The 16,541-nt window shown below is 37.6% G+C and overlaps 1 protein-coding gene across 1 annotated transcript in view; it reads right to left on the bottom strand.

Moving 5' to 3' along the window:
• Positions 1 to 16,541, bottom strand: part of ACO1 (aconitase 1) — an 83,782-nt gene that overhangs the window by 11,779 nt on the left and 55,462 nt on the right. Inside the window, exons 12-17 of the mRNA XM_043977628.1 lie at positions 8,522 to 8,657; positions 7,506 to 7,590; positions 5,116 to 5,272; positions 4,200 to 4,324; positions 3,084 to 3,188; positions 1,744 to 1,886 (exon numbers count right to left, since the gene is read on the bottom strand). Coding sequence (XP_043833563.1) covers positions 1,744 to 1,886; positions 3,084 to 3,188; positions 4,200 to 4,324; positions 5,116 to 5,272; positions 7,506 to 7,590; positions 8,522 to 8,657 — 751 coding nt within the window. The remainder of the gene's footprint in view (positions 1 to 1,743; positions 1,887 to 3,083; positions 3,189 to 4,199; positions 4,325 to 5,115; positions 5,273 to 7,505; positions 7,591 to 8,521; positions 8,658 to 16,541) is intronic.

Consider the following 16,541-nt stretch of genomic DNA (forward strand, 5'->3'; position numbering starts at 1 on the left):
AAATTTACTAGGTTCTTCTACTCTGAATTCATAGCACTTATTATTCATTTAGCACTTAGACATGTACTGTCTAAAGTCGTCCATATTTTCCCCACAGATATCGTCTCTCTTACTTGGAGACCATGGCAAGTTTCATGCTCTTTGTGTACTTAACATTTTTATGTATCTGTATTCTTTTCCCATTTTTTGATTGTACACTCTGTGCGGACCAGAGAAACCCTAGTTCCTTTGTATTCCTTCAAACTTATAATGTACCATCGTAGGCCTCCACTCACTACTTTACAGTTTAAGCTCACCATTAGTTAGAGTAGAAAATAAGACATCGTGCAGTACAGTTGGATATCCATGAAATGCAATGTTACCACTGACCACTATATTAGGAAGTATGGACACTTACTGGCTCCATCCCCCAATATCTCTTTTGTTATACCATTTATACTGTAACACAGAATTTTAGCAGACAATCCCTGAATGTGCCAAGTTAACTTTGGAATAGCCAGTGATTCTAGTAGATAGATAAAAGCTGAATTTTTTTGTCTTCCATATAGGCTAGGACAGAGATACTATTCATGATCAATACCAAAACAAGATCAGTATTCCCTGGGTTGATCCAGATTTCTAGACCTTTAGTATGGAGAAGCAGCCCATTCAGAGTTCTATTTGACCATGTGGCCAAAAACAAATACTCTGAGAAGAGTCAGCTTCCATAATGGATATAAAATCCAAATATTTTCTACTTATTAAACATGGTTTTTGTGCTACCATAAACTGGACTGTATGCTTTAAATATTTAACATAATTAAGCATAATTGTTCTGATTTCTATCCATCAAAATTACTGGAAAAATTTCCAAAAGAAAAGAATAACATCAAATCTCAACATCTTTTTACTAGGTTACATTTGTTGGTATGAGTTTAGAGATGACTCAAGATGTAAGGCCAGAATTAACAAATGAAATCTACTGATGATAACCCCAAATCGAATTTTATATTTCTCCCTTATAAAAACTTTTTACTAGAGCTGGAGAGAACATCTTGATAATTACATATCTACCTTCTTTCCTTTGGTCATTTCTATGGCAGAAATATAAGCCAACTAAAAAAAAAACCTAAAAGATGGGCAAGAAGAGAAGAAAGGGAGCCAGTTTATTCGAAAAATTGAATTGAGTAAAAAACTCCTGAAAAATGAAGTACTGATAATTTCCAAAGGCTACCCCAGTCATTTATTTGCTCCAACAAGTAAATGCAGTATCTTTTTAATGGGGGCGGGGGTGATAGGGAGGGTAGGGAAGGGGATATACTTGGCAGTAGTAGTATAGTGGAACCCTAAGCTGGGTTTCTGTAAGATTTAAAAGGAAGTAAGTTCCTGATGGGTGGTTCTTCTAAGCAGTCTTTCCTTGACTTATTTCTGGGTAACATAAAGCTGGTTTGGGAGGAATCAGGTCTAGCGGTAGAGGAAAGGAAAAAAGAAATTGGTTCATTGGCTGAGAAGTTTCAGCATTATAGCTACTCCTTAGCTGATAAGATCACAGAATCACTGGATTTCAGAATTAAAAGAGACCAGGCAGTCAAAGAAAGAAGAGTGGATTTCCAAAGCACAAAGTTCCAACAAGTAGGAGATTATCAGTGCGTGGTTAAATTCAGTGAATGAGAAGTGGCATGGTATCAACAAGGGATATTCTCACTTTTATTTAACATCTTTTTCTCCTCATGGTCCCTCCTTCCTTAATTCAAACATACTTACCCTCTGTTGGTTAGGTATCGAGCAGCAGGACTATTTCTTGCAATATTTCCAGCTGGAGAAATATGGTCAGTTGTTACTGAATCTCCCAAATTTAATAAAACATAGGCATTTACTATAGGTTTAAGAGGTGGGGGTTTCAAAGTCTAGAAAAAAACAAAATCACCCAACATTGTGATAAAGTTTTTTTGGACAAGTCATCAGTTACCAATGATAACAGATGTTACAAAACCAACTACAACTACAACTTTGTTGCATCAAAGCACCAAGCCTAATGTTCTGTTCTTCTTTCTTCCCCCTAATGGTTCTCATTAGAGTATGTACTTAAAAGATATGTAAATGGTTAAATCAACTATCTGTATATGGGGCTAGTCACGGGCTCTGTGAAAATGTGTACCTCCAAAAGCATTAGTAGAAGAAAGCAGGTCACAATTTTAAAAAAAGTTACACCACAGCAGAGCTCATGTACAAGGGAAAATAAAGATACTTCTTTTGACTTCTACCAACAGCATTTTTGAAGCATGACTCTGTGCTAGGTAATATCCTAGGCACTGAAGATACAAAGACAAAAAGAAACAGTCTCTGAACTTACGTTCTATGGTAGTGAGGGCAACATGAACACACATTTGCATGTGTGTATATACACATGTGTATGTATGCACACACCTGTGTCTGTGCACATGTGTATATAGGTGATGTATATATACATACACATGTATATATGTGAGTATATGTATGCACACACATATATACCAATTAACTTTTATGGGTGCAGAGGAAGCTATAAGTAGCTGGCTTGGGGTGGGGGAGGGAGAGGAAAAGTCTCAAGTAGAAGGTGGTATTTGAAATGAGTTTTGAAGGAAACTAGGTATTGAGATAAAAATAAAGGCAAAAATACTGCCTAGTCTTAAGGAGTTTACATTCTAATGGGACAGACAACCAATTCCACTACAAAACAGACAGACCAAGTCTGAGACCCATGGACTCCTTTATCCTGTTTATATCTAAGTTGTATTTCACCCATGGTTAGTACTAGCTACTGGCAAGTAGACACAGATGTTAATGATATACAGACAGAGTAAATGTATTAGAACCTAAGAAGAGGAGGTAGCATAAGAAACTTTTGGAAGCAGTTGGGGGTTTTTTTTCGGGGGTGGGGGCAGGGCAAGAAGGGTTAAGTGACTTACCCAAGGTCACACAGCTAGGAAGTGTCAAGCATCAGTCCAAATTTGAACTCAGGTCTTCCTGAATCCAGAGCCAGTGTTTTATCTACTGCACCACCTAGCTGTCCCAGAAGCATTAAAAAAAAAAAAGACATACCAGGAAAAAAAAAAAAGACATACCAGGTTTTCAAAGAAGGGTGGAGATTTAATGTATGTTGACTTGGGGTTCCAGGAATATAGTTTATCTGATGGAGCATATAAGGCATTCCAGCTTTCATTCACTGTCTAAATGAAGAAATGAAATAGACAAAATCACATTCTACTGTTTACGGTTAAGTAACATACAAGTATTAAACATAATCAGACTGATCTGCATGTTCAAGGTAGAAAACAAAAAGAAATTCTATTTACATTAAGATCATTGATTTCTAACACAATATCATGATATTGTACCTTCTTAGTTATATGGGGAATAGGGACAGGGCATATGATTTCATGAGTGTAGGGAGGTCTCAGAGGAGGAAACTCATTCTACAAATGCCTATTGGCACTTTCTCTGTAACAGTCTTAGAGAGCTGCCTGGGACACTGGGAAATGAAGTGGCACTACATGACACTCAAGCGTCACAGCCAGGTTTTCCTGGCTTCAAGGCCAGCGCTCTATCCACTTGACCACACTGCTTCTCTAGTTATACACACATGCAAACAATGATCCAGAGTCTCCTAATGCATAAACCGATTACTCTCAGAAGAGGGTGGGGAATTCCAACATTTCCAGAAACATCACCCTGTGGCTTTTCAGATAACTAGGAAAGTCAAACTGGATTTTTTACACAAGCCATCCTGATTCCCAGACTACTGGAAAAGCTGGGATCACTAAAATTCTCCATCCTAAAATTTTAGAGTGCCAGTTACTTGGGAAGCATACACCTTAATGCAACACTGAGGAACTGGTGGGGACATATACATGGAACAATGTAAGACCTACCCCATTATAACATTACACAGAAAATGTGCAGAATAGCACTTATTACAAAGAGCTGGGCCAGCATCCCCCTTTTAACCCCTTCCCACTCCCAACCTTCGGCCTGATATTTTTGTTAGCCAATCTGCTTACTTCTAGAAGGCCCATCTTACTATTTTTACGTGTCCATTTCAAGTTAAGTAAGATAGCCTTTTCAAAATGCTAATTCAGCCAAATGAAAAAAACAAATCTTCCTATTAGCAAATGTCAGCCTCAGTATTTGTAGAAGATAGTGAAAGGTTAGTTACTTGGGGCAATTTCAGAAGGCTTTACCTCTATTTTCTCATAGACTTCCTTAAACATCCCAGGGATAACATACTGATGTTCCACAAACTGAATCTCATCTCTGGTTGGCCATATGTCCTTCAGAAAAACCTTCTGTCCCATTGCATTTATTCCTGAAAGAAAAAAACTTACTAATGAGAAAACTCAATCAAATACTATTCTAGAAATTGTGTCTACTTAAAATACTTAAAGGAACTTTATCACATGAATAGTGTACCTAGAAATCATACTTCATAATTCATGGTATCCTGAACTCCAAGAGGAAAATAAAAAGGTTGCTTTCTTATTATTTTCAAAAGGGAAATTATCCTCTTTTTACCAACTTAAGAAAATGTAAGCTTCAAGGTTTTACCATGTTTGCTTATATGAATGAGTCCATGTGTGTTTCACTGAGAAGCTAAACACTGATTTCACCCAGCCCCTACTTCAACCTTTTGATATTGCACCCACTTGTAAGTTAACGTTACTCCAAATGTCAAGAAACAATTTGCTTTTCCTTTCAAAACATTTTTCTGCTTATTAAAAAGGTTGGCAGTGCTGAGACAGTGAGTAAAATGTACATTCAGAGTGTGGAAATGTGCCATTGGATGCCTCAAAGCTGCCCTGAAACAGAGGAGGATGCAAAACAAATTGGTATATTGTCTTTGTCCTTCAAGAAACACCTCCCCCGCAGCTTTACATACATTAAACAACTACAAGATACTATAAAAGCAGCAAGAAATCAAACACACAATCGCCCCGCAATATATAGCAATTCAGAAAGAGGAGAGACAATCCCATAGGGAGTGGGGCTGGTATGGAAAGTTAACATTGGGAAAGTGAGTTTAAGAAAGGAGGAAAAAAAATTTTCAATAGGTCGCAAATACATGTTTTGATATCAAACTCTATGGCTAGAGCTTCTTACCCAATGGCTCTTTCTCAAAGTCAATCCTGATGGTCCCAGCAATTGCATATGCTATTACTAATGGAGGAGAAGCTAGATAATTAGCACGAGTATAGGGATGCACACGCCCCTCAAAATTCCTGTTTCCAGAAAGGACACCCACGGCAACAAGATCTCCCTGTGCAAGGATAAAGAAAGGAAGAAAACCCATTTGAAGAGAAAGGAAGTTGTATTTTTAAAATGCTTTCCTGGGTATGGAGAGACTTCTTGAATAATGAATGCCTCATCCATATGATTATTACACTCTACAGCAACAACACAAAACAAAGAATAAACTCTACAGAAAGGGCTGTAGAATCTTCAGTAGGAAGTCTTTCTTCATCTCCCCAGAGGCTAATGCAGTTACTTCTCCCCGCCACCCCTCCCCCAAGAAAACCCACCTACAACTTATTTTGCATTTATCTTTATATGGACATGTTTCTTGCTACCTCTGGAAGAATGTAAGTACTTCAAGGGCACGATTGTTTCACTTTTGTTTTTTTTTATCTCTAGTACTAGCCACAGAGCAGACATTTAAGAAACACCTGATTTCCCAGGAGCCAGTAAAATGGGGACATTTTCTTCCTCTAGCCCATTCATCTTTTTTCCATATCCCACCTTATCCAACACTTCTCAGACTGTGCCCTTTCCCCATGCAACCTCCAACAGGCATTTGTGATCTTCAAACTACAACTTGAACTTTATTTTAAGTATTTATAAGTTATGAAAAGATTGAGGCCAAATTGGTGGATTGTCAGAAGTAATTTCTTGGCCCCTGTTTCCAAAGCTGTAAGAATATGCAAGAGAATCAAGTTGAAGGTTGGATCTATCCAAAATGATTGATGTTCAATATTTCTGAGAGGCAGTGTTTTCATAATAGTGTGCTGATTTGGAATCAGGAAGGTCTGGGTTCGAATCCTGCTTACCATTTACTAGCTGTGTAACCCTGGGCAAGTCACATAACCTAGTTTCCTCCTTAAGACTCAGATTATTCATTGGTAAAACTGGGAAAACAACTGTTGTACTACCTATCTAGGATTATTGTGAGGCTCAAATGAAATAATGATTACAAAGGGCTTTGTAAACTTTAAAGCAAAGTTAGCTCTTCTGCAGAGAAATGGTTTATTATTAACATTTCAAAACAGGGAAAACTATTTCTTCAAAGTGGAAACCACAACCATACCTAAAACAAGTCCATATCTTATATAATTTCACATTCATAACAGTAAATTGCCACTGAGCTCATTTTTCACTAGTGACCTAATTACAAATTTAATCCTCAGTTTCCCTGGATAAGCCCTGGAACCTGATCATGATTCTCATTCATTATTAGGTAGATAAAGCATTTTTCCTTTAAGTTCAATCATAAATTGGTCGGTGAGAAGATCCACATCCAGTTACTAAGAATCTTGTTCTAAGAATGTCAAAGAAGCCTATTTTGGTCTTAAATAAACCTCTTTGTGAACCAGTAGAAAAATGTCATCAAAAATCCATTTAAACATACATTTGTAGTTTGTCAGAGTTGTATGGGACCTTAGGCATCATCTAGTTCATCACCTCCAGTTTACAGAGGAGGAAACTGAGAAGTTAAATAACTTTGCCCAAAGTCAATAGCTAGTTAGTCACATTGTAACCTAAGACTCAGGATTCTTGTCAAGTGCACTTTCTAGTGGAGTTCCTTAGGTAGGTTGCTTCCTGAAAGGAAGGGCACCTTTTACAATTCTTCCTCTCCACTCTGTAGTATCATGTACAGTAGTTGCATGCAGTGCCACACAGGCAGTCAATAAATTCAGAATTAAATGGTGAGAGCCAGATGGTTCTGTAAAGCTCCAAATGATCACATGAAAGAAAATAAGGAAGATCCAAGCAGTCTAAAACATTTGCTGAATGATGATCAAGACTGGCTGAGAGGGGAAAGTACCATATGTAAGGGAAATGAAAAGATTTTTCAGGAAATGAGTGAAGAAATTAGTTCTTCTTTTGGCAAAGAAGCCAAATGGGGCTTTACATTTAGAACCAAGTGCTTATTAGCAACAGAGGATCTTTTATCAATTACTTTTTTCAGATGAAAGGCAGTCTCTGTTAGGGAGAAGGGTTTATGTTGGGTCTTGTTTTATGTGTAACAGGACAGAAGAGGAAATACTTTTGCTGCTTAGACTTGTTATACTCTTCTAAGGGCTCCCATTCTGTACTTATTCCTTTAATTCCTGTTTCTAAGTGACTATTTCCTTTCAAATAGTAACAGCCTACTCTCTGGCCTGCTTCCTAAAACAGGCACAAAACCACCCATATTGCATATAAAGCAAGCAGTGCTATCTGTGAGGTGCTTGGACTAGATGCCCTCTGAGGTTCTTTGTATGACGGAGTACTACCTGTGTAATTGCATCCACCACTGGCTCAGGCAGGGGCCCACTGTTACCAATGCAGGTCATGCAGCCATACCCCACGACATCAAACCTAGGTTTCAGGAAAAATTAAGACTTAAGTAAAAATGCAATCTGCTGTTGATAATAGGATCTAGTCCTATAAACACCATACTTGATAAGTAAATGCATAGTTTATGTTCTGTCAGTAAATAGAGAGGTGTCAATGTATAGTCTGATCAAATACACAGAATACATATTTCTAAATTGTAAAAGAGGTCATGAGTAAATAAAAACATTTGAGCTATATTTTCTTTAAAAATGTAGAGCTAATAGTAAACAGGCAGCTAAGATATGAGTGCTGGACTTGGATTCACAAAGATCTGAATTCAAATCCTTTTTCAGACACTTACTAGTGTGTGACCCTCGATAAGCCACCTAACTTTTTAGTCTTGGTTTCTTCATCTGTAAAATGGTGATAATAATAATAATAAAACCTAACATTTATATAGTAGTTACATCGTGCAAGGCACTGTATTAAGTGCTTGATAATTATTATCTTACTTAATCCTCACAACAACCCTGGGAGGTAGGTGATATTATTACCCCCATTTTACATTTGAGGAAATGGAGGCAAACAGAAATTAAGTTATTTGCCCAGGGTCACACAGCTAGTAAGCATCTAAGGTCACATTTGAACTCAGATCTTCCTGACTCTAGGAACAGTGTCTAGGAACTCTATCCATTGTGCCACCTAGCAGCCAATATGAGGATGATAGAGCTTACCTCAACAGAATCGTGAGGACTTAATGATATTTATATATGTACAATGTTTTAGAAACCTTAAAACACAATGTAAATGTTGGTGATTAGGTATTAAAATGAAAATTTATTTGCTGCTAAGGTAGATGAAGCTGAGTTTGGTTTTTTATTGTTAAGATTCGTTGAATAAAACTATGAGGTATAAGGAAAATGTATGACTTCACATAAAAAACAGTGAGAATAACAACAAAATTTTCTCTTACCCAAGCCTGGACAGATAAGGCATAACTCCACTTTCCCTTAGATAATAGGTGACTACCCCACTTCCAGGGGATAAACTAGTTTTAATGTAAGGTTTCACATTGAGACCAGCTTCAACAGCTTTTTTTGCTAATAATCCTGTGAATAGAAAAACAAAAAGGTTCATGGCTTCTTCATTCATCTGATAAAGAAAGGCTAACAAAAACAGTTTTTTTCCTTTGGGTTCCCTAAGTTATCTGGAGAGAGAGGTTTCTTATCCTACTGCCAGGATAATTTTTCTAATATTTTTTCACTGATTCTTTTTTAAAAAAAAAATCTCACACTCATTTTTTTTTTGGGGGGGGCGAGGCAATTGGGGTTAAGTGACTTGCCCAGGGTCATACAGCTAGTAAGTATCAAGTGTCTGAGGCCGGATTTGAACTCAGGTCCTCCTGACTCCAGGGCTGGTGCTTTATCTATCGCATCACTTAGCTGCCCCTCATTTCTAACATATCCCTTTTTCCCACAGAACCATCTTTTGTCACAAAGATTTTAAAAGAGGAAGGAAACAGCTCAGGAAAACTAACATATCAGAAGTATCCAATAGCCTTTGATACTCCTAGACCCTCACCAATCTGATGAAGGAGTGGAAGTGCAAAAATGTTCTCAACTCTTCCTCACTTCCTAGCTAAGTTATTATCATTATTTATTAACTTTTTATTTCACACTGCCTAGTGCTTCATGCTATTATTTTTCCCATTTACACTGTTGTATTTGTTATGTATACTGTTTTTCTGGTTCTACTTATTTATTTCTACATCAATTCATATAAATCTTTCCTGTCAATTTGTAATAGTCCACTAATTTATATATCACTCTTTATCTATTCCTTAATTCAACAGGGACCTTCCTCCCCTCACCCCACCTCCTTCTTTGCTGCCACGAGAATCGCTACTATGAACACCCCCCCCCCTCTGACTTCCTTAGAGGTTTATGCTTAGCACTGTGGATCTTTGATTCAAAGGGTGTGGACATTTTGGTCACATTTTCAAATAAAATTCCAAATTGCTTTCCAAAATGGTTGGATCAATTTGCAGTACCATCAAGAGTGTATGATTGTGTCTACCTTCCTCCAGCTTCTACATTTCCATCTTTTGTCATCTTTTTCAATTTGCTGGCTATCAAGAGAAAATTTAGAGTAGTTTTGATTTGTAGCAATCTTTTCTATGCTTTCTAATAGTTCATAATTTCTTCGAGAACTATTTATAGTTTTCAACCATGTATCCACTTGGAAATAGCTTTGGGATTTATGTATTTGTGGTAATCATCTCATGTTGTATATGAGATCCTATCAGAAATATATGATGCAAAGACTTTTCCCAGACACTTTCCCCTTCTTATCCTAGCTGCACTGATTTTATTTGTGTAAGAGCTTTCAATTTCATGCAATTGAATTGTTTTTGGTTAACTTTCATTTAAGAATTCTCCCCTTAGCCATGGTTGAGAAAAATATTCCTATACATTTTTCTCTAACTTTTAAAATGTTCTGATATGTTATATTTAAGCGGAACAGAACCTTATCATCTGCTGACTGCCAAAATGTATTTATTAGCTTACTTAGCCACAAGAAAATTTGCACAGAATTAACTTTGAACTATTTATGTCGATAAGAGGGAGACATTACCTTCCCTTATTCCAAAGTGCTACCGGGCTTTAATAATGAATGGTTCTTGGGGCGGCTAGGTGGTGCAGTGGATAAAGCACTGGCCCTGGATTCAGTAGTACCTGAGTTCAAATCCGGCCTCAGACACTTGACACTTACTAGCTGTGTGACCCTGGGCAAGTCACTTAACCCCCATTGCCCCACAAAACAAAACAAAACAAAAAACCAAAAATAATGAATGGTTCTGAGGGGCAGTTAGATGGCACAGTGGATAGAGAACCAGCCCTGGAGTCAGGAGTACCTGAGTTCAAATCCGGCTTCAGACACTTAACACTTACTAGCTGTGTGACCCTGGGCAAGTCACTTAACCCTAATTGCCTCACTAAAACAAACAAACAAATAAATAATGAGTGGTTCTGTAACAGAATTTGTGATTAATGAAGACCCAGATCATCAAAAGACTGGAAGAATTTCTATTATATGGACATCTGATGAGGTCATATAGAGACTCATTTAATTGTCAGGTTTTATTTTATTTTAGGTATGAGTAAATATGTAGTAGGAAGAATTAAGTTTTTGAAAGTATGTAGCTATTTAGTTTCAATTTACTTTTTTTAGGGGGTGGGGGAGAAACAGCATGGTACCAAGGATAGAGAGCTAGCCTTCAAGCTAGACATCCCTGGATCAAGTCCCATACATAATAGCTTGTAACTCTGGGAAAGTCACATAACTTCTCAGTGATCTAGGTATTTCTCTAAGAATATAAATTGCAGAGAAGATGCCAACCTATACTGGTAGAGGTAGTTTCCTCATCTGGGCACTCTCCATGCCAATAAAATCAAAGGTCCTGTACCCATTCCTATATTTAATTTTACCTTTTGCTTTTAGTTAGAGATTAGATTGAAGAGAGAAAATACATGTTATAATATCTTTATTTTAAGAAAGTGACTTTTCATGTACACTAGAATTAGTACCGGATTGAAGATTTCCATCTGACAGATGCTCAACTAAAAACAAGGATTATTTTTATTATCACAATTACCTTTTGGGGGGAGGCATTAGGGGTTAAGTAACTTGCCCAGCGTCACACAGCTAGTAAATGTCTGAGGCTAGATTTGAATTCTGGTGCTCCTGACTTCAGGGCCGATGCTCTATCCACTGAGCTACGTAGCTGGTCATTACTAATTACTAACATAGATTTTACATAATGCTTGTGTGACATACAAGAATATGGATTAAGAAAAATGGAGTTTGAGAAGTTTATGCTTAAGAATGAAGTGAGGCTTGCAAAAAATACTAAAGATAGCAATTTTTTAAAAAGGCTTTTAAAGCTATGGTTAAACAAGAAGAAAAATGAGGAAAACGTGGGCCGTGTTCTTGGGGCGAATGACATTAATGGATGACTCAGAGAAATATCAAGCTACACAATGCTTTTTTTTTGTTCCCATCTTCACTGTCAAGGAAAATACTCTTTAGACTAGAAATGACTGATAAGAGAAATGAAACCAAAAAGAAATGAAGAGATAGAAGACATTAACCAGCTATTCAAAATGAATTCAAATCTCTTGACCTGGAAGAATTACAAACCAGAGTGGTAAAAGAGTCTGAAGATGTGATCGATGAATTATTTTGACTAATGGGAAGATTCATGGAAGAAAAGGTCCTGAAGGCTTGGGAAGGGCAAATTTCTTCCCATTTAAAAAAACAACACAGAACAAGATTGATTTCTCATTGGTAAAATGAAGGGGTCATATGAGATGGTCTCTGAAGTTCCTTCCAGCTTTAAATCTATAATGCCATAAACTCCATTTGGCAGATGAGAAAATTACTTTGAGTTTAGAGAAGTGGAGTAATTTGCTTAAAGTTATGCAACTAGTAAGTGGTGCAACCTAGGTTTGAATCTAGGTTTTCGCCAGGGTGAGGAGACTGAAACTATTACACTGTCTTCAAATCACTCTAGTGTTCTAGTCTTGATAAAAATAGGTTTTCTCCTGATAAAAAGGGCTTAACTGGCATTGGATCAATTCATAGTCCTACTGAAACATCTAAAGAAGGAAAAAAAAGTCCTTCTAGCTTCATCTCATTTATGTTATTTTCTAGAATTAGTTGATTTGAGACTAAATGAATCATTTGGCCTATTTTTTCTTTTTCTTTTTTTAGGGGCAATGAGGGTTAAGTGACTTGCCCAGGGTCACACAGCTAGTGTCAAGTGTCTGAGGCTGGATTTGAACTCAGGGCCTCCTGAATCCAAGGCCAGTGCTTTATCCACTGCGCCACCTAGCTGCCCCTCTCCTATTTTTTCTTAATAATTTTTTTTTTACTTTACTGCCCTTTGTCCTGAAGACTAAAGGGCTTGTTTTTTTCAGTGTAGAAAACAACTGGCAGCTGAATTAGCTTCATATCATCAAAACGGTGCATGTAAATATTAACTGCTTGAACAGTTGTTGCAAAATAGACCAACTTGTTCCCCTCCTGTGACCCTGAATCAGATTTCATGTATTCTTAGTGGCATTCTGTTGCAGCACTGACAAGAAGAGTGACGTCTGCAACACAAACAAAAGGAATAGTTTGTCTGTTTTGAAAAGACCTTTTAGTGCCATAATAAAAAACAAGTTTCATTTGTCGTCCTCCTCCATTGAACACTTCCCTACTTTTTCTTTTATAGTAGCTAAGACCTTGGGTAGAGGAAAGCATGGCATTCTTGAGAGTCAGAAGACCTAGGTTCAAGTCTCAGCTCTGATATTGCCTGGCTGGGAAGCCCTTTACCCCCATCTTAGTTCCCTTACTAGTGGAGTAGAATCAGCAGCAAACCACTTACCTCCTAAAACTGAATGATGTGCATTTTTATCTATCACACACTAAACTCTGGATCTCGAATGCTGTGCTAGCTGGGGAAAGACAGTATACTCTTTGCTTTGTCAACATGACTGTCAAAATATTTTGTATGTGTTAGTATGCACGATGCACAGACAGCACTGTCTTATGGAAATACTGAACTAAGCATCAAAAGACCTGACTTTGTTCTGAATTAAATGTGTTGCCCTGGGCAAGTCACTAAGCTTCTCAAAATTTCAGATATTTATCTGTACAATAGGGTTAGTACTTGCATTATCTATTTCATTGGATCATATTTGAGGAAGAATCAGGTTATATAAAACATTTTATAATACAGATAGAAGCATACTGTTTTACTTGATTTTTTCTGTTGTTTTTTTTTAACCCTTTTTCTGGTCTGTGTTTTCTTTTGCAACATGGCTCATTTGAAAATATAATCTACATGACTGCACATGTATAATCGATATCAAAATACCTGCCTTTCCAAAGAAGGAGGAGGATAGGGAGGGAAAGAGGGAATCTGGAAGTCAAAAATTATTTTTAAAATGTTAAAAATTGGGGGGCAGCTAGGTGGCACAGTGGATAAAGCACCGGCTCTAGATTCAGGAGGACCTGAGTTCAAATCTGGCCTCAGACACCTGACACTTACTAGCTGCGTGACCATGGGCAAGTCACATGCCCTCACTGCCCAGCAAAAAAAAAAAAAAAAGAAATGTTAAAAATTGTTTTTATATGTAAATTGAGGGAAATAAAAACATTTGCTAAAATTTTTTTAAAGTTAAGTATAAGACACAAAATCCAAGCTTTTATTATCACTATTATTATTGCTGTTACAAAATCTCGTATCAGCAATAACAGCTTTAGGCAAGGAGGATAGAGTTTATATTCTCATGTACTAGTAAACTGCTAATCCTTCAGATAAGCATAAAATAAGTTAGCACTAGGAATGGTACAGTGGAATGCTCATTGCACTGGCATATTGGAGATAAAGGGCCAGGGTCCAAGTCTTGCCTGGTGCTTATTACTTGTGCAATCACAGGCAAGTAACAACTGAGCCCCACTTCCCTCCATCTCTAAAATAACAGGGTTGAACTATATGACCTCTATGGTAACTTCCAGGCCAAATCTTTAATCCATGATTGTTTGACCCTAGATCCACTTGTTCTGAATTGGGGCCAGTGAGGGGAGGGAGCAAGAAAAAGAGGAAAACTCATTCTGTATAAATTGGAGATTTCCTGTGCAGAGACAAGTTCTTGCATTTCTACAAGTCAATTCACAGTCATTTACAAGTTTGATTATTCAGTTTGGGGCTTATCCAAGTAATACATTTCCCCTTTCAGCTTGCTGTCCCTTTTTGGAAGGGTAATAACCTTATATAATCCACTTATATAACACTCCATTTTGTAGGTGCAGAAATCACAGCTCCTGGAAGGGTTGGCTGAAAAAAATGGGCAAAAACTGAGGACTTGGGGCTTTCTAGACTCTTCATTTATTTGAGATATGCTCAGTCTCCCAATAGCAAAAATAATGAAGAAATGACCAAATCCATGATCATCATTACATAATAGGGATGTCGAGGTGAATAAAGTATTGAACTTGGAGTCAAGAAGACCTCAGTTGCAGCTGTGTGACCCTGGGCAGCTGTGTGACCCTAGGCAAGTCACTTAACCCCCATTGCCCCGCAAAAAAAAAAAAAAAGAAGACCTCAGTTTTCTCTCTGACAGTTACTACCTGTGTGACATTGGGCAAGTCATTTAACCACTCAGCCTAAGTTTCCTCATCAGTAAAATCAGGATAATGATAGCACTATTCTCATAAGGTTGTTATGAGGATTAAATGAGACAGTATGAGGGCAGCTAGGTGGCGCAGTGGATAAAGCACCGGCCCTGGAGTCAGGAGGACCTGAGTTCAAATCTGGCCTTAGACACTTAACACTTACTAGCTGTATGACCCTGGGCAAGTCATTTTACCCCAATTGCCTCACCAAAAAACCGCCCCAAAACCCAAAACCAAACCCAGTAACAAAAACAGCTGCTATGTGTATATATAGGATATGTATATATGTATGTATTTTCATATGTATCCATATATCACTTTAAAGTTTTCAAGGTGTTGTACATACTGTCTCATTTATTTTTTTGGTGGGGCAATGAGGGTTAAGCGACTTGCCCAGGGTCACACAGCTAGTAAGTGTTAAGTGTCTGAGGCTGGATTTGAACTTGGTTCCTCCTGACTCCAGGGCTGGTGCTCTATCCACTGCGCCACCTAGCTGCCTGTTGTTACTGTTATTTTGATAGAACCACTAATGCAGTTCCTATAGAAGGGTCTGAGCAAAGAGGTCATTTATTATGGTACTCTGAAAACAAGATACATTTCCATAGACATGTATCACTGTGTTCCTCTCTGAGATTTCATATCCTCAATGACTGTAGATATGCCAGCATGGAAAGTTAAATATACAGAGCCAAAGGATTCTGGATACTATAAGGTTTAATTTTCATGTAAATATATCAGAATTAAATATTTTTAAAACTATTTAATATTTTCCCCATTACATGAAGAAACAATTTTTAATATTCATTTTAAAAAAGTTGAGTTCCAAATTTTCTCTTTCCCTCTCTTTCCCCCTCACTGAAAAGGTAAACAATTTGATATTGGTTCTCCATATTCAGTCATGCAAAACAGTTCCATTATTACTCATGCTATGAAAGAAAAAAGACTCCCCCCCAAAAAAAAACCATGGAAAATTAACAGAATTTAATTTGAAATCAGTACAAAATGCAACTTGAGCACCTCCTTCAACTTGTTTTCCTCAGGAGGGCCTTGGAACATAATTGGGCAGCATTTTTCATGTCATTTCCTTCTCTTCACTCACATGGCCCCTGTTGTAGTTCAGACTGAATTTACCTCCCATCATAACTGTTATAACTTTCTAATGTGTTTTTTGGCTTTAAGTCCATCTCTAATCTGTCTTTCACATGGCTACAAAACTGATCTCAGTAAAGCTCAACTCTGACCATGCCATTGCCTCACTCTGTAGAATCTTCAGTGGCTCCCATTGCCGCTATGGTAAAATACAGATTCCTCTGCTTGGCATTTAAAGCCCTTCACAGAGGTATGAGTTGTGTTCAGTTCAGGGTTGCTTCAAGATTTGGGACTCTCTGAAGGAAAGTGTGGGAAGAGAAGGAGGTATTAGATTGATGACCAAACTCAAAGAACAGAGTTCTTGTGCTAACCTCATTGTTATATGCCTGTGAAATCTGACTAGCATACCAGTCCCACACCAGGAAACTGAATCACTTTCATTTGAATTGTCTTAGGAAGATTCTGAAGATCATTTGGCAGGATAAAGCACTGAACATTGAGGTCCTCTCTCAAACTAAATTGCCTGGCATTCAAACTCCACTGCAGAGAGTGCAGATCTGATGGGCTGGCCATGTTGTTCAAATGTCAGACATACATTTGCCTAAAAGATTGTATTCTGGAGAACTCACACAAGGCAAGAACTCTCATGGTGGTCAGAAGAAGTGATGATACAAGGACAC

The sequence above is a fragment of the Dromiciops gliroides genome, chromosome 1 (genome assembly GCF_019393635.1).
Source record: "Dromiciops gliroides isolate mDroGli1 chromosome 1, mDroGli1.pri, whole genome shotgun sequence".
NCBI lineage: Eukaryota > Metazoa > Chordata > Mammalia > Microbiotheria > Microbiotheriidae > Dromiciops > Dromiciops gliroides.